Source organism: Protomyctophum bolini, assembly GCF_963924005.1.
Source record: "Protomyctophum bolini genome assembly, chromosome: 8".
NCBI lineage: Eukaryota > Metazoa > Chordata > Actinopteri > Myctophiformes > Myctophidae > Protomyctophum > Protomyctophum bolini.
In genome coordinates, this window is record NC_137869.1 from 45,043,868 (window position 1) to 45,062,443 (window position 18,576).

The 18,576-nt window shown below is 46.6% G+C and overlaps 2 protein-coding genes across 3 annotated transcripts in view; one reads left to right on the forward strand and one right to left on the reverse strand.

Moving 5' to 3' along the window:
• LOC308319383 (desmocollin 2-like protein) overlaps positions 1-18,576 on the forward strand; it is a 279,749-nt gene that overhangs the window by 39,545 nt on the left and 221,628 nt on the right. For both annotated transcript variants that reach the window (XM_080769427.1, XM_080769428.1), the window contains exons 15-18: positions 941-1,053; positions 3,364-3,555; positions 4,116-4,280; positions 5,813-6,231. In XM_080769427.1, coding sequence (XP_080625553.1) covers positions 941-1,053; positions 3,364-3,555; positions 4,116-4,280; positions 5,813-6,049 — 707 coding nt within the window. In that variant the 3' untranslated portion in view covers positions 6,050-6,231. The remainder of the gene's footprint in view (positions 1-940; positions 1,054-3,363; positions 3,556-4,115; positions 4,281-5,812; positions 6,232-18,576) is intronic.
• LOC308320269 (ubiquinone biosynthesis monooxygenase COQ6, mitochondrial-like) lies at positions 14,200-15,666 on the reverse strand (the record flags this gene model as incomplete). The annotated part of the gene is made up of 1 exon (XM_080770586.1): positions 14,200-15,666. The coding sequence occupies one exon, from the start codon at positions 15,664-15,666 to the stop codon at positions 14,200-14,202; it is 1,467 nt and encodes a 488-aa protein (XP_080626712.1).

Consider the following 18,576-nt stretch of genomic DNA (forward strand, 5'->3'; position numbering starts at 1 on the left):
GCCCCATGAAGTGAACGCAGTTTGCGTAACTCTGTCTATACGGTATCTAAGGCTCTGTCCTAGACCAGGAAATGTCTCTCGTTCCCCTCAGGCTTTATTCTTTATTTATTTTTTGCCGAACAGGGATGAAAATAAAAGCCTGGGTGTACCGAGGCTAATTCGTATTATCCTGTCTATATTTTATTGTAGGCCTACAGGTTCAAAGTCAAAGTCGTACCATTTGTCACACACGTTACCGCAGTGAATTTTGTTCTCTGCATTTGACCCATCTCTTGGAGCGGTTGAGCCGCAGCCAAGGAGCGGTGATGAGCTGCAGCCGTGCGCCTGTCACGGTGTGATGTGACGGACCAAATGCAGAACCAAGAGCAGGCAGGCATGGGCAGATAAAGTAGAACGATGATTTATTCACAACTAGACAGGACATACTGTACAAGGGCAGGACACTGTGACAACAAACGATAATCTGACAAGGGAACACTGAACACTGGGAGGTATATAAATAGACACAAAGACTAACTAGACACAGGTGCATAACATAACTACAATGAACACCTGATTGGCTGACACTAAACGGGTTACAGGACACAGGTGAATTACAATGCAGACTGGTGTGAGACAAGGCAGGTATCAACAAATGGAGCAGACAAGAAACACTAGGAACACAACAAGAGTACGCCACAGACAGATATCGTGACAGTGCCGCGCTCGGGAATAATTTGATTAGTAGATTTGACCCCCAATCCAACCCTTTCATGCTGAGTGTCAAGCAGGTAGGCATTTTTACAGTCTTTGGTATGACCCGGCCGGGGATCGAACCCCGACCTCCCAGTTTCAGGGCGGACACTCTTAACCACAAGGCCACTGAGCTGGTTTATATTCTGTTTCTGTGCGTTTATATATATTGTACATATTACAAGGTATCTTCTACGTGTTTGTACAGGTATATTCTGCGTGTTTGCCTGCAACACCAAAGGAGATAAGATCTACCTGGAGGACACCAGCGCCGGAGGCATGCTGCTCAAGTCCAACACTGAAGCGCCGGGAGAGGAAGTGGTGAGATCCCTCCTCCATAACTCAGCTGTCTTTTCAGTCACACAGGCAGCGACTGCAACACCGCCCCCTGCTGCAGGACCCTGAGATACTTTAAAGCTGCTATAAGCAATAATAATATGTCAACATTTTAATGACTTTCTTTTTTTCTTTTGCATTCGGACAGCCAGCATTCGGAACGCTCCCAAAAAAATCACACCTGTGTGAACTGAGTAGTGCAGCCCCCCCCCCTGGTACCCTATAGTCATACTGGTGCTCATGACCACATGGGTACATGACCACATAGGTGTACAGTTGTACACGGATATTGCCGGTTGTAGGAGTGGTTGCACTGCTTTCTGCATTCAAAGGTTTTCCTAGAAGCTTTGTCATAATGGCTTAAAGCAGCTTTAAACTCCTTCACCTGTAGAGACACAGAAAAATCACACCCGTGTGAACTGAGTGGTGCAACTCTCTCTCTCTCTCTCTCTCTCTCCCCCCCTCCTCTCTCTCTCTCTCTCTCTCTCTCTCTCGCTCTCTTTCTCTCTAGCCCTTTCCACACCTAAGCGCAAAACGGTTTTGCGCCGCGGACAGAAGAAGCTAAATGCGCGTGTGCGCAGCTGGTTTTTATAGACAGCTGGTGGATGGGAATTAAGCTCCACCTCCGCGGACGACTGACGCGGAGGAGAGCGCTTTCCGTGAACCTGGCCGTCGCGCAAGTCGTCCGCGGGAAGTGGAGCTTTCTTTTCCACACCACCAGGTGTCTTAAAAACTGTGCGCAGCTGCTGTGCGCAGCCGAGAACGTGCGCGGCTCTTTAGATAGTGTGGCAGCACCTATTAGCAGGCAACAGACAGCACTGTCTCTCTCTCTCTCTCTCTCTCTCTCTCTCTCTCTCTCTCTGTTGCACAACAGCGCCCCTACTGGGACTCATTAACATACTGGTGCTCATTAACCAACACATAGGTGAACACGGACATTGCTGTGCCTTGGCGTACTCAAAAACACAAGATTATGTTCAGGAAAGTAATTAATAAGTCGAAGTTAGCGGGAAGTATAATTCTGCTTTCTTGACCAAAGTAGCACCTCACGTGTTTCCTTTCCCATCATCCCACAGCTGCAGTGATAGGCAGGTATTCCGCGTCTTACTGCCGGGGCCAATTCTCACATAAATTAAAAAGCAAGTACAGCTGTCCCATCAGTGAACTGCATGCCACGGGCATATAACGCAGTCAGACGTTTAGTGTATTAGACAAAACGAAGCCGGGCTCCATGGCTCTGGGAACATAGCCTATATGCAGTGATTTGTTTTCCCACTATAGTGTCAGCCAGTGAAATGCTCAATCACTCCCCTCTGCCCACACTGTTGACTCCATGAATCCATATAGTTCGGCAGCCGTGGGAAATGTGGGACACGTGGTATATAGTCTTTTTTTATTGGCCTAGAATAGTGTCTATTTACATGACATTCATGAATCCACTTGCTGGCCGGCTGTTAGTATTGGGCATTTTCTTTCTTCATTAACATCCTTATGGCAGGTAAAATTGTCAAAAGTGTCAAACTTTCCTTATGCTTTTAAGTAGCATGTGACATGTCAAACTAGGGGGTTTTCATGACGGCCATAGACGTCATGGCAAATGTGATGAGGTCAGCACATTTTGGGCAAGTGGCTGGCAAGTGGCTGTTTTTTAGCCCAAGGAGTGTATTTTGTGCAAAACTAATGCTTGGAATGGATTTAGAATCATGAAAACCCCCCTAGTTTGACATGTTACATGCTACTTAAAGCAAAAGGAAGGTTTGGCATTGTGGACATTTTTGCCTGTCATAGGATGTTAATGGTAGGGTCACAAGAAACCCCTATAAATAAATTGCCCAGTAACGACAGCCAGTCAGCAAGTGGATTCATGAATATATTGTATATAGGCCAATAAAAAAAGACTATATACCAAAGTTCAGACCCGTCCACCTCGACTGCCGGACTAACAGCGCTTGACCAGAACAGGGCAAGCGCAAATGATGCCGTCTATAGCCTAATGTATACTTTGTAATATAAGTGTTTGTGCCAAAAATAGCTGCGACCTACAAGCTCACAGCATGTCGCGTCGGAGACATGTTGTGAGCTTGCGTCGTACGACGGGGACTGGGAGCATACATACATTAGGCTTAATTGTGCCGACAGAGACGTTAAGTTGAGCGGGGAAAGTCTTATCCATAATTGGCCAAAACAGACATGTACACACACACACAGAACAGAGGACAATGATTCCATAATTCATGTCCTACCCTGACCCTGTATATATATTTCTTTGTGTTCTCCCATTCAACCCGTTTACAGAAGTCCACCGACCTGTTCCTGATCCCGACGGCGGGCGGCGACACGGTGGACGGCGGCTCGGTGAAGGGGGCGGGGCTCCCGGAAGAGCAGAAGAGCGTGCTGAGTCAGCCGCTGCAGCCGAACGCGACCATGACGCGGCAGAGCATGTACCAGACGACCTCCTCCTCCAGGAACCACTTCGCCAGCACACAGGTTAGAACACCACCACCATGACTCAGCAGAACCACTCCACCAGAACACAGGTTAGAACAACACCACCATGACTCAGCAGAACCGCTTCGCCAGAACACAGGTTAGAACACCACCACCATGACTCAGCAGAACCACTATACCAGTACACAGGTTAGAACACCACCACCATGACTCAGCAGAACCACTTCACCAGAACACAGGTTAGAACAACACCACCATGACTCAGCAGAACCGCTTCGCCAGAACACAGGTTAGAACAACACCACCATGACTCAGCAGAACCACTCCACCATGAGCACACAGGTTACCGTTAGAACGACACCACCATGACTCAGCAGAACCACTCCACCAGCACACAGGTTACCGTTAGAACGACACCACCATGAATCAGCAGAACCACTCCACCATGAGCACACAGGTGGTTTTACATCGTTCTGGTTTTCACTTAAAATTTGTAATCATTCTTTTAAAGTTTTCTTCCAGGAGCCTATACTTCTTGGACTCTAATTAACTGTAATGAACCCACCTGTAACTAATTAACTGTAATGAACCCCCGGCAGGGTATGAACGGGTTCTATGGTTCTGGAGTTGGACTTGGAGGAGGACTTGGAGGAGGAGGAGGGCTCTACAGAGGTTCAGCAGCCTACATGGACTCTCTGTACAACCGACAGAGTTACCTGTCTGCCCTGCACACCTGGGACACCAACGGACTGTACCTGGACAGGGTAAGAGTCCCCCCCCCCCCCATCATTTACCCAGGGTTTCTGGGTTGTGTAAAGCCATACCCGAGGATTTATTTTTATTTTTGAGCGGTGGCACACCGTCTCCAACATGTGACTTTGTCTGTCTGTCTGTCTGTCTGTCTGTCTGTCTGTCTGTCGGTTCTGACATTTACATTTTTTAAGTCTGGAAATGACAGATTTATTCACTCAAATAACTCATTATCATTCCCGGGATTCCTTCAAAATGCTCTGGGGTGCCGGGAAGACATTACTCTGAACCGGATTTGACGGAACCTGTTAACAAGTAAAATAGGGGGAAAGACACACAATCAGGAGCTCAGAAACACTGAGCAGAACCATTTCCCCCTTTTTATCTGAAACCCCATGCTGAAAAAGGTCCATTTACGCCTAAACGTAACCTCAGTAGAACTATATGTCTAGTCTAAACCTATAACCTTATTCCTAAACCTCAGTACAACTATGGCTAACCTAACTGTATTCATAAACTTAAGTTCAGTAAAACTATGGCTAGACCTAACTTTATTCCTCAGATGTCAGATTTCAGAGATGCAATTATCCCAACCCAGAGAGGTCCTCTTTCCAGTGTGTGTGTGTGTGTGTGTGTGTGTGTGTGTGTGTGTGTGTGTGTGTGTGTGTGTGTGTGTGTGTGTGTGTGTGTGTGTGTGTGTGTGTGTGTGTGTGTGTGTGTGTGTGTGTGTGTGTGTGTGTGTGTGTGTGTGTGTGTGCGTGAGTGCGCGCGCGCGTGCGTTTGTGTGTGACCTCACCCCAGCTGACACCCCCAAAAAGTGTTAATAGTGAAAGAGGAAGCCCCCCGAAAATGGCCATTTTCCATTACAAAGACTGTAGTCTTTACAAAGACTACTCACACTCACCCACCCACACACCCACCCACACACACACACACACACACACACACACACACACACACACACACACACACACACACACACACACACACACACACAGGCAAATTAGCACTGCCATGAGGAGTGCTTGTAAGCGTTCTTCTCACACAAAACAGCCACTTAAGTTTGGAGCACTTGAACTGTTAATGAACTGAACTCCACATAACCTCCCTTTGTTTCTGAAAACATAGCAAACACAAAACCCCGCTTATTAAAAACGACGGTATGCTAATGTTCTCTCTCTCTCTTTCTCTACCTCTCTTCACTCTCTCTCTCTCTATCTTCCTCCCTCCCTCTCTCTCTCTCTCCCTCTCTCTCTCTCCCTCCCTCTCTCTCTATCTTCCTCCCTCTCTCTCTCTCCCTCCCTCTCTCTCTATCTTCCTCCTTCTCTCTCTCTCTCTGTCTCTCCGTCTCCCCTCCTCTCACCCTCCCTCTCTCACTCTATCCTTCTCTCTGTCTCCCCCTCCCCCTCTCTCTCCCCCCTCCCTCTCTCTCCCTCCCCCCCTCCCTCTCTCTCCCTCCCCCCCTCTCTCTCCCTCCCCCCCTCCCTCTCTGTCTCCCCCTCTCTCTCTCCCCACTCCCTCCCCCTCTCTCTCTCTCGCCTCTCAGAAGCTGGACTACTTCGGTGGCGAGTCGGAGGAGCGCTACGCGGCGGACGCGGCGCACGCGTACGGCTACGAGGGCGAGGGCTCGGCGGCCGGCTCGGTGGGCTGCTGCAGCGACCTGGGGGCGCAGGACGACCTGGGCTTCCTGGACGACCTGGGGTCGAAGTTCAAGACGCTGGCGCACATCTGCATGGACAGCGGCGGGGGTGACGACGACGAGGGGGACGAGGCCCAGATATAGGGTCTCTCTCCGAGGGACGACTTTTTTGAGACGAGGCCCGCAGCGAGGCCACGACGAACCTGGAGCCAGAGAGACAGACAGACAGACAGACACCCAACTGGGGCTCGTTTAGAGGGGCTATGTGCAGCTTTGTGTGTCTGTGTGTACTCCATAACCGATGATTTGATTGGCTGAGCACCAGCGTATAGCGATGATTTGATTGGCTGAGCTCCCCCCCCCCCCCCCCCCCCCGTAGCGATGATTTTTGACTGACTGGACGATGTACGTATTGAGGATGGAAAAAAAGTGAGCACAGACAAGCGAGGACGGCAATTATTGTGATTGGCCGGAATGTGAATGACGATGTGTGATGATGATAAGAGTGCCCCCTCACTTAATTGTTGAGTGGTGCAACCACTCCTACAACCAGCAATGCATGTCCGTGCGTATCTATCTATATGTATCATGTGTGTGTCTGTCACGAGCGCGAGTATGTGACTTATTAGTACCAGTAGGGGGCGCCAGAAACATAGAGTGTGATAGTGATGTGCCTGCTAATGAGAGAGAGAGAGAGAGAGAGAGAGAGAGAGAGAGAGTGGCCACTCAGTCATCATGACTGAGTGGCAAACACATTGAGCAGCATCATGGGGCATCGTTGCGAGTCTGGAAGCGCTGGTTGGAAATCACTCAACGGTCCTGCGTATATACCACCTGATTCTAAATGTCTCATAATGCAGGAGGCAGCAGGACATTGCCTTATTGAAAACGAGCGCTTCCAAACTTATATTATAATTTTTATCCCACGATTTTGCAACCCGTTTTTTTTCCACCCAGTGTCAATTATCTAATGTAATCCTGGGCACTATACGCTTCCTCTGCCAACCTGGGGAGGGCAACTGACCTCATGCTTCCTCCAATGCATGAGGAGTCCAAGCTGCTTCTTTTCACCTGACAGGGGGGGAGCGTGGAAGGAACACGTTATTCCAACCAGTTCCTTTCCCCTCCATCCTGGCCAGGGGGAGGTAGTTTTAGAGACCAGGATTACTGTATGTTTTTTGTGAGGGTATACCTACCCTAGGGGACACGCGGAGAACATGCTAATTCCACACATGAAAGGCCCTTTCGCCAACCCCACCTCGGGTATGGGCACTGATGACGTGGTGGAGGAGAGAACACGCCCCACAGCGCCCAGTGGGAATCGAACCCAGGACCTGTGAGGCTACAGCACTACCGACTGTGCCACCGTGCCCCAGCACGGAATCTCTTGACAGGAAGTAGCTCATAACATGTCTATGGTGGATTTTCATGAAACTAAAACGTTGCAGGTAGAAAGAGGATAAGTCAACTAGTAAACCTTTCCGTACAGCTGCAATGTCGGTGAGTTTAATGTCGTTTAACCCCTTTTGGGCGGGAACCCCTTTTGTTGCTGTTAGCATCATGTTATGCTTTAGCTATTGAAAAATAGCAGATATACAAGCTCATATAGCGCGCCTGAGCTTGTAGGTCTTCTATTTTTTTTTTTATCTTGAAAATGTGGCCGGGGCACAATGCAGGCAAATACAGGGGCACGGTGGCACAGTTGGGCAGGGGCACGGTGGCACAGTTGGTAGTGCTGTCGCCTCACAGCTAGAAGGTCCTGGGTTCGATTCCCGCTGGGGACGCTGTGGGCACTGGCGGCGTGTTCCCTCCTCAGCGTCATCAGTGCCCATACCCGAGGCGGGGGTTGGCGATAGGGCCTTTCTGTGTGGAGTTTGCATGTTCTCCCCGTGTCCCCTAGGGTAGATACCCTCACAAAAACATGCCGTAATCCTGGTCTCTAAAACTACCTCCCCCTGGCCAGCCGGGGCGCCTGATGGAGGGGAAAGGAACTGGTCGGAATAACGTGTCCCTTCCACGCGCAACGTCCGGCCGGGGAAATTCCCCTCTGTCAGGTGAAAAGAAGCAGCTTGGACTCCTCATGCATAGAAGGAGGCATGAGGTCAGTCCACTGCCCCCCCAGGTTGGCAGAGGAAGTGTAGCGCCCAGGATTACTTTAGATAATTGGCACTGGGTGAAAAGAAAACTGGGTTACAAAATCGTGGGATAAATTTTAAGTAAAAAAAAAAAAAAGAAAATGTGGCCCAAATGTTTGAATATATTCTTTCAGAGCGAACGTTCTTGGCTCAAATCTTTGCTTCTGGGGGAGGTCCCTGGAATGACATATTTTCAGATGGGGGTCGGCAGCCAAATACATATCATTTCTGGGGTTCTTGACATGAACTATTGAGAACCACTGATATAGAAGGTTTTTCAGAAAAAAATACATTTTTTAAATTTCGACGGCAGGCCTAATTGGGTCAATGCAATCATACTGTAGGTGTCTGAAATCTAGATCTTGTTCCTTTTTCAGTGAATCGCGCAGCAACAGTTGAAATCCCTGCGCCTCGAGGGCACACACCACTTCCCTCTCATAATTGGGTACAGTAAATCATTATTCTAACAGCATCACATCCAGGAATGTGTTTCCAGCCCTATAGGCACGCTACAAAACATGTTTGAACTCAGATACGGTATAAAAGCTCACATACAGTACGCTGTGTACGTCTACCAACTGTATAAGCTCACATACAGTCAGTACGCTGTGTCTGATAACCAGTGTTGTTTTCGTCGACTAAAAACGAAGACGAAAAAACCCTTTTTTCACTGACAAAAACTAAATGGAAACTAATAATGATGACTAAAACTGAGACTAAATATACTGACGATTTCGTCAACAAATAAAAACTAGACTAAAAGTGAAAAAAACAGTCATTACGACGGCATCAAGGCCCGCCAAAATACATATAGTTTGACTAAATCAACTGTAGATTTAGTCGACTAAAATCTTATGATACTTAGTCGACTAAAACCAGACTCGCGCTAAAACATTCCAAGTGACTAAAATGTGACTGAAACTAAATGAAAACTATTCAATAGACTGACTAGTCTTTGTTAGAAATAAACGTATAGGAATATACGTCGAATTGTCTTCCTACACTGGCTCGTCAGTTTTGCCGCTTTCATTTGAGGTCTTCCAAGACATTAAAGTGAAACAGTTTTTGTTCTTTTATTTTTTTTAAATGAAAATGCTGTTTTCTTCTCAAAGAAGTTGCAACACCCCCAAGCTTGGTATTTGTCACGATCCGAGTTGGCTTTGTCCGCGGACAAAGCCAACTCGGATCGTGACAAATCATGACAATGAACACAATGTTTTGGGGCCGATCAAATAATTTATAAGAAGAAAAACAAAACAAATAGTGTAGTCTCCAGCCTTTATTTTCTTCTTTCTAATGATTTGATCGGCCCAAAATATTGTGTTCATTGTCATGATTTGTCACGATCCGAGTTGGCTTTGTCCGCGGCGTAACCGTCTTTAAATAAATACTTAAAGAAAATCCTATGGGAGAAATGCATTGCATTTCATTTCCTGGGCCACTCGTCGTTCTGAAAGGGGGAGGAACTGCGACGCTCTATAGGACCCTGGTAGACTCCAGTTATCTAAGTACAGTATATCGGGCTTAACATGGTTAAAATGCTGGCTCTTGAGGTGCTGTGGCTTGGGTGTAGTACCGAACGTTTCCACTAGCAGGGGGAGGGCGTGCGGGGGGGGGAGTATTGCTCCGTCAGATTCCACCAGCATGGAGACAGTGAACAACATGGTGCGGTTACAGCCGCTCTCCACCGGGGGGGAGTATTCACTTCACTTACTTCACATGGGCCGGTAGAACTATAGCCTGGCTAATAAGCCAGACTAATATCACACTAATGTATAACAGCTGGATGGAAACCGTGAGGTTCCCAGTTCGAACCCTGTGGGCTGCCCCCAGAGTTAGTGTCGAAGTGTCCTTGAGCAAGACACTGACTGAATGATTGAACCGGCATCCTTCCAGTTGCTGCACCTATACCTCCCGAGCAGTGGTGGAAGGTATACATTTACTCAACTGCTGTACAGTTTTGAGGTAATTGTTGTACTTTACTTTAGTATTTCCAATTTCAATACTGTGTTGTTGTTTTTTTCTTTTTCTTTTTAACTTCTACTCTACATCTCAGAGGTAAATATTGTACTTGAAATGGGGACATTCTGCATAATAAGTACTTGCACTTGTGGTACTTTAAGTACATTTTGATACCAATACTTTAGTACTTTTACTCAAGGACATTTTTTGTATTCCGGACTTTTACTTACTATATTTGCAGTATTGATACTGAAGTAAAAAAAAAAAAAGTGCTTTTTCCACCACTGTTCCTGAGCCACTGCTGCCCCTATATATATATATATATATATATATATATATATATATATATATATATATATAAGAATGTTTCTTCAGTGAAACAATGGCCGACAACAGCGTCAATGGTCTGGATAAGAACATACTGCTGATTATGTTTGGGAACCGCTGCGCTAACACACGGGGAGAGCGTCAGTGGCGTCATTTAGAGGTGGAAAAAAAAGGGCACCTTGTGCAACGCATGGAACCGGCCGGTTTGGGGCCTAAATAATATATTAGACGCTTTTCATCAAGAATTGATCAATGTCACCATGGTCCACATATACTGTACAGTGTACACTGTGCACATTTTATTTTCCTTTCTTTTTTTTCTTCTTTTTTTTTTTTAAAGGGACACTTCACCCTTTTTGCAAAAAAATACATGTTAATGACGTTTAGGAGCTTTAGAACACTTTCCTGGGGGTCTTTATGTGTGTAATATGTGGTTTTAGATATTTTAGATTGTAGCGGTGAGCCTGTTGTCTCTGATGTCATGGACACTGGGCTTACTTCCTTCCTGGACTACATGTTGTCTCTGTAAGACAGCTCTCCCCCCTATCCACAAGGAGGAGCAGTGCACCAAATAATTATGGGAATTGTAGTCCAGGAAGGTAGTGAGACCAGTCTCCATGACATCAGAGACAACAGGCTCACTGCTACAATCTAAAATATCTAAAACCACATATTACACACATAAATACCCCCAGGAAAGTGATCTAAAGCTTCTAAACGTCATTAACATATATTTTTTTGCAAAAAGGGTGAAGTGTCCCTTTAAGAGCACATTGCCAAAAGGGCAGAGGGTGCTCTAGCACCCCCTAGTGTCTATTTGTGCACACCACTGGAGAGCGTGGTGGAAGGATGCATATTTCTCCATCCGGGCTTGCTGGTTCAGGAGAAATCAAGGAATAGTTTGAATTAAAAAAAAGCTGTTTGTGATTTTGTTTTGCGTTCTCTCTAATTACCGTTCCACTGATAACACTGTGTTGTAATGAGGAAACTGGACTCCTAATAAAGATTTTATGTTTTTCAAACACGGCAATCATTCCAAATGATGAATGGCCTAACGCCTAAGTCACATGATTTGTTGTTGTTTCCCTGTTTATTAGCTAAAATGTAACAGGTAATGTAATGTTACATGTTATAATATCGTTACCTCATAACTCCATTTTTTAGGTTTTGGATTTGTTTGTGCATAAATCAGTCCTATTGAACACCCTTTACGTCTGCGTTGTTTCGGAAATATTTAACCAATGGAAAGTAATAAAAAGTGCCTTGGACAAAACCTCTTAACTCCATTGGACCTTCAAAATGTCTGCTAAAGCACTAACTCCACCACCTCTCATGGAAGTAATTGACAATATATAAAGTTACAACACCAACTTTGATGATGAGGCCAATACTTTGTTTTAAAAATATAAGGTTTTCTGAATTTCCTGAAAAATTTATAATTTTCATTTCCTGAAAAATGAACATTTTGGAGTTATGAGGTTTCCTCCCGACAGCAGACATCATGTTATACTGTATGCTTCACAATATGATTGGCTGTCATGTAGAATTATTGTTTCGATGGTGTCTTTTACACCATTGGTTTCCAAACAGTGGGTCGGGACCCATATGTGGGTCACAGACACATTTTTGTTGGTCCCTTCATTTAGTCGTTTCCAACATTTCGTTTTTAAATATTGTTATTTCAAAACATTTACAAAAAATCATTCCCCCCCGCACAAAAAAAAAGAAAATAAAGGGGACGAAAAGAAAGAAAAACATGAATTCAAAACAAATTCAACGATTTCTTTCAGTCATTTCTTGGAGATAATACGAGAAAAATCTAAGAATTTCCATACATTAGAAAACAAATGTTACAAAAGTAGTGAAAATAGCCGATCTACCAGCTCACAACATGGCGGAAAGTATAGTGTTTTTTTTTAACCATCATAGATCAGAATCAGAATATCTTTATTGTCATTGTACAAGACAACGAAATTGATCAAGTGTCAGTGTTTAGAGCTATGACTGCTCTGGGGTAGAAACTATTTTTCAGTCTGTTCGTCCTTGAATTGATGACCCTATAGCGCCTCCCTGAGGGCATAAGTTGCAGCAGGTGATGACCTGGGTGGGATGGGTCCTTGAGGATGCTGTTGGCTCTCCTGCTACAATGTCTCTTGTAGAGGTCTTCTATAGATGGAAGGGGACACGCCATGATCCTCTTAGTAAGAGAAATCTATGAAAATCTGGGAAACTAAATCGTTACCAAGAAATCTCTTCACCAATGTGTTTCTAAACTAAAAGTTTGAAATGCAACTCCCGGGTAAAATTGAGTTATTAGCATAATATGTGACCATATACCCATAACATCCTATATAAGGCAAAAAAAAGTCCAAATTTCATCATTCTTTAAGTAGCATGTGACATATGAAACTAGGGGGTTTTCATGATTCTGAATCCATTCCCAAGCATTAGTTTTGCACTCCTTGGGAGGAAAACGGCCATAGCCGTCCTCACAAACGTGATGAGGTCAGCACATTTGGTCGGGAGGCGGCCTTTTTTCCGACAGCATTTTAGCCGACGGGGCAACGGTCCGAATTCAGCGGGGGGGGGGGGGGGGGACATTCGCTGCGATGCGAAAAAAGCGATGGTCCGACATGCGCTGCTCCCGTGCCTGCGGTTAGGGTTAGGTTAGGATTGAGGTTTCGGATCAATATGCTGTCGGAAAAAAGACCTGCACCCCATTTGGTCAAGTGGATATGGCCTAAGGAGTGTTTTTGTGCAAAACTAATGCTTGGAATGGATTCGGAAGCATGAAAACCCCCTAGTTATGTCACATGCTACTTAAAGAATGATGAAATTTGGACTTTTTTGCCTCATATAGGATGTTAAGGGTATATGGTCACATATTATGTTAATAACTGACCCAACTAATGAGTCCAATCAAACGGCCACTGCAGGACCAATATCACCTTGATTTTGATTGCATATAGCAGTGTTGTTTTTGGCAGCACATTTTGATTTTAGTTTCAGTCATAGTCTCTTGAATAGTTTTCATTTAGTTTAAGTCTAGTTTCAGTCGACTAAATATCATGTGAATTTAGTCGACTAAATCTACAGTTGATTTAGTCAACTAAAATGTGTTTTGTCTTGACACCGCCGTCGTAGTGGCTGATTTTACTCTCACTGTTTTCAGCTTGCAACCAAGTGTATACAATGACTCATGCTGCATCTCTTGTCCACAATAGTCCCTAACATTTTAGTCTAGTATTTATTTGTTGACGAAATTGTCAGTATATTTAGTCTTAGTTTTAGTCATCATAGCTTAGTTATGCTTTAGTTTCCATCAGTGTAAAAAGAGGAGTCGACGAACATTTTTCGTCATTAGTTTTAGTCGACGAAAACACCACTGTTGCATATAGGGCCTAAATGGCTAAATGGAAACCAGACCGCAAGGACTTGATGAACTATTCAATCAAGTAGGGTTTGCACATTTATGAAATTATGCCCGATTTCTGATCTATCGATTATTTGCAGGGTCATATCTGCCGATTCCAATTCAGACCGATTCCGATATTGTACAGAGGACCAACGCCCGTTAATAAAGTATTAATTTATTACTAAAAGTAGTAATCAATAAATAGCCTATGCTCATTTCCAAGTGTCTGTTTGACACAAATTAAATGTCGAAAAATGCAAGGTTTGTTTCTACTTTGATTTGACATCATATTAGATTTTTCCATTTGAAATGTTGGTTTGCCGATTAAATAATTGGGATTAGTTTGAGACCGTTCCGATATGGCATTTTTACGGCCGATACGGCAGATTCCCATTATGCCACCGATGATATTGTGCGTCGCCACGACCAATCAATCCGAGTCAACCAAAAACCTGTCACTTGCTTGCAAACGCCACGATGTGCTCTTTCAGCGTAGGAAGCGCGTCGGTGGCCAGCATAGCGAAGGTGCGCAGGAGGACCAGGGGCGCGGCGTCGGTGGAGTAGAGGCGTTTCACGAGGTCGACGGCGGCCATCATGGGGAGGTTGTGCCGCCGTCGCTCCGCCTGGTACTCCAGCAGGTGGCGCGCGGCTCCCAGGTCCTTCCCGTCGGAGGCCGCGCGGCTCAGGACCCGCGCGAGGCAAGCCACGTCCCCGAAGCCCAGGTTGGCTCCCTGGCCGGCCAGCGGGTGCAGGCGGTGCGCCGCGTCCCCGACCAGCACCACCCGGCGCCTCGTGTAGTCCGCGGCGTGGCCCAGTCCCAGGGGGAACGCCGCCCGGCTCTTCGGGCCGACGCCGGACACGTGCGGGGGAAGCTGGCGGCGGCGCGTCGAAGAAGAAGACGACGGCGTCAGAACCGACAGCGCGCTGCGGAACAACAGGGAGCCGGACCGGTTGCTCCCGACGTCGCTCCGGAAGGCGGAGTTGACGGCGTCCGCGAAGTCCACCGGGTCCAGCCGCAGCAGTTCCCGCGCGCGGCGGTGGCCCGTGGACCACACCAGAGCGCTGCGCGTGTCCGACAGTGGCAGCATGGCCACGACGGCCCCCGCGGGGAGGAACCTCTGCCACGCGACCGCGTTCTCCGCGGGCTCCGACAGGTGCAGCACGGCCACCACGGCCGACTGCTCGTAGCTCCACCCCGCCGCGCGGATCCCCGACGCTCGCCTCGCCGCCGAGTTAAATCCGTCAGCGCCAATCAGGAGCTTGGCTCGGAGCGTCTCTCCGCTGCCCAGCGTCAGCCGGACCCAGGGCGCGGAGTCGGAGTCGGCGGCGGTCGCGGAACTCGGCCAAGCGTAACCCGCCACCTCGGAGCCGTACTTGACCTCCACGTTGTCGTTGGGGAGACCGTCCAGCCGTTTGGAGAGGGCGGCCGCCACGACGTCGTTCTCCACCACGTAGGCCATGTCGCCGTCCTCGCGACGGAACGTGATCAGGGCGTCGGGGGAGCAGGCGTCCCAGACCCGCATCGTCCGATAGGGCTTGCACCTCGCGGTGCCCGTGATGTGGTCCCACGCCCCCACGCCGCGGAGGAGGGCGGCGGAGCCGCGGCTGATGGAACTGACTCTGGCGCTGTAGTGTTCGGGGACGCCGCCGTCGTCCGTCGCTTTCTCGCCGCCCGCTTCGAGCAGCAGAATCCTCTTCCCCCGCAGGTTGGGATCCGCGCCTAAACAACAGGCCATGGCCGAGCCCACCATCCCTCCTCCGGATATGACGACGTCGTAGACGTCGTCATCGCCCCGGTCGTTCTTCTGTGTGCTCGCCGGTCCTCGACTGATGGACGCCGTTACGGTAGACGGGTGCTTCTTCGTGACGTAACACCGGCTAAATCCTTTCAAAGCCAGCGACGCTTTTGCGAGACCACGCATCACAGTCTATACTCACCGACTCTTCTCCGTTCACTGAAACGTTCTCCGTGAATAAATGAATAGAATCACGCCCGTGTGAAGTGAGCGCCGGATCTCTTATCGTCGTACATCATCTCGTTCTGGCCAATCACGATTTGCGTCCTCACTTGTTGTCCGTCTTCACTTTGCTGCCCTCACTTTTATCATCAATATGTACTTGGCTCAGCCAATAAAATCATCGCTATAGGATGAGCCCCTCAAAAAGCAATGCATTATGCACAATGAGCTGTAGAAACAATCAATGCATTGATGTTAATATAACATAACAAGTTTAATGTTATAGAGAGGAGTGACTTCATACTCTTCCAAATTAGGTTGGAGACTGGAGATGACATCACTTTTTTTGTTACGCCCACAAATCAACCATGCATTAGCATGGTTATATATATACTGTATATATATATTCTTAATTAAGACATGATCCTCATTGACAGTTGAATCTCCACTTGCTCAAATCATCCAAAGTCATACTTTCACTGTGGTTAGAACATTAAAATGTTTACGTACAATTGAATATACTACATGCCACTTTAGAGAACCCCATGCAGTGACAGACTTGGGTGTTTCAGAGGACATACATTTAATATATTATCATCTCTTAAACATGCAATTATTCAACCTTTATTAAAAAAAACAAGTCTAGATCCATCTATCCTCAGTAATTATAGGCCAATTTCCAAACTCACCTTCATATCTAAAGTATTAGAAAAAGTCGTCAGTAACCAACTCCTGCAGTTTCTCAATAACAATAACTCATTTGACAAATTTCAATCTGGCTTCCGTCAAAAGCATAGCACTGAAACAGCACTACTCAGAGTCTCCAGTGATATTCTCATGAGAGCAGATGCCGGAGAATGTTCGGTGCTGCTGCTCCTAGATCTCAGTGCAGCATTTGACACGATCGACCACTCGCTGCTGCTCGACCGGCTACAGCGGTGGGTGGGCTTAACCGGGTTGGCATTAGACTGGTTTGCCTCCTATTTGTCAGGGAGAAGTGTGGCTGTCGCCCTGAACAATTACACCTCCTCCTCAGCTCCTTTGCCCTGTGGGGTCCCCCAGGGTTCCATACTGGGTCCAATCCTATTCTCACTATACATGCTCCCCCTGGGCTCCCTTATTAGTAGCTTTGAAGGTATCTCATATCATTGCTACGCTGATGATACTCAGATATATCTGTCATTCAAGAAAGACAACCTCTGTAAAATTTCAATTATGCACGACTGCCTATCTGCCATCAACAATTGGATGGCACAAAACTTTCTACAGCTCAATACAGACAAAACTGAAATCCTCATCATTGGCCCAGAGGCTAGTTCACACACCATTCATCAGTCCCTTGGCCCACTGGCAGCAAATGTCAAAACAACAACCAAAAACCTGGGTGTACTTTTTGACAGTAGGATGACCCTTGAGCCCCATGTCAAAAAAGTTACGCAGGCATGCTTCTTTCATTTACGCAACATCTCTAAAATAAAATCTATTCTCACTCCCACTGACCTAGAAAAAATTATGCACGCTTTTGTTTCATCCCGCCTTGACTACTGCAACGGACTATATACCACTCTATCCAGCTCCTCTTTATCCAAACTTCAACTTGTACAGAACACAGCAGCTAGAATTCTCACCAACACCAACCGTCGAGCACACATCACCCCGGTCTTAGCCACACTCCATTGGCTGCCCATCAAGGCTAGAATAGATTTTAAAATCCTTTTAACCACTTTTAAAGCCCTACATGGACTGGCCCCACCGTACATTTGTGATCTTCTGCCCCCCAAGGTCAATGTGAGATCCCTGCGATCCTCAGACAAAGGCCTCCTAATAGTTCCTGGGACTAAGAGAAAGAAAATGGGTGACCGTGCCTTTGCAGTAGTTGCACCTACTTTATGGAATGCCCTGCCTTGCACTTGATGCTGAGTCTGTGGATATTTTTAAAAGTTTGCTGAAAACCTTTTTATTTCGGGAACATTTTTCTGATTTTATTTTATTTGATTATGTTGTTCTTATTTGCTTGTTCTACTGTCCTGTTTTAATTATGATTGATTTTATTGTGTCACTGTACAGCACTTTGTAACATTGTTAAGAAAGGTGCTTTATAAATAAAATTTACTTACTTACTTACTTAAACTGTACTGTATACCCTCTGTTCAGCACTGGTTTGCTTTTATTTTGGATGTGTATAGGTGATTGTTTTTGAAAATCCAACGTACAATACAACTGCTAATCAAGGTCTAAATATAGGCTGTATAATCGTCTATATATAAACGTTGAAACGTCGTTTTCTTTCAATGTCTTTTTTTTTTAAATATATCTTTTATCCCACGATTTTGTAACCCATTTTTCACCCCTGTGTCAATCATCTACTGTGATCCTGGGCTCTACACACCCTCCGCCAACCTGGGGAGAGCAACGGACTTAACTCATGCTTCCTTCATGCTTGAGTGTCCAAGTTGCTCCTTTACACCTGACAGGGGGGAGTTTCCCTGGTTGGACGTAGCGTGTGGAAGGAACACGTTATTCCAACCAGTTCCTTTCCCCTCCATCAGGCGCCCGGGCTGGCCAGGGGGAGGCAGTTTAGAGACCAGGATTACTGCATGTTTTTGTGAGGGTACCTACCCTAGGGGACAGGGGGAGAACATACAAACTCCACACAGAAAGGCCCTTTCGCCAACACCGCCTCGGGTATGGGCACTGATGACGCGGAGGAGGAAACACGCCGCCAGCACCCACAGTGCCCCGAGCGGGAATCGAAAACGACCTTCTAGCTGTGAGGCGACAGCACTACCGACTGTGCCACCGTGCCCTTTTTTTCAACGTCTAATCTAAGCCTACACCGCTAAAATACTTTAATTTATAACCCATTTTTAGATG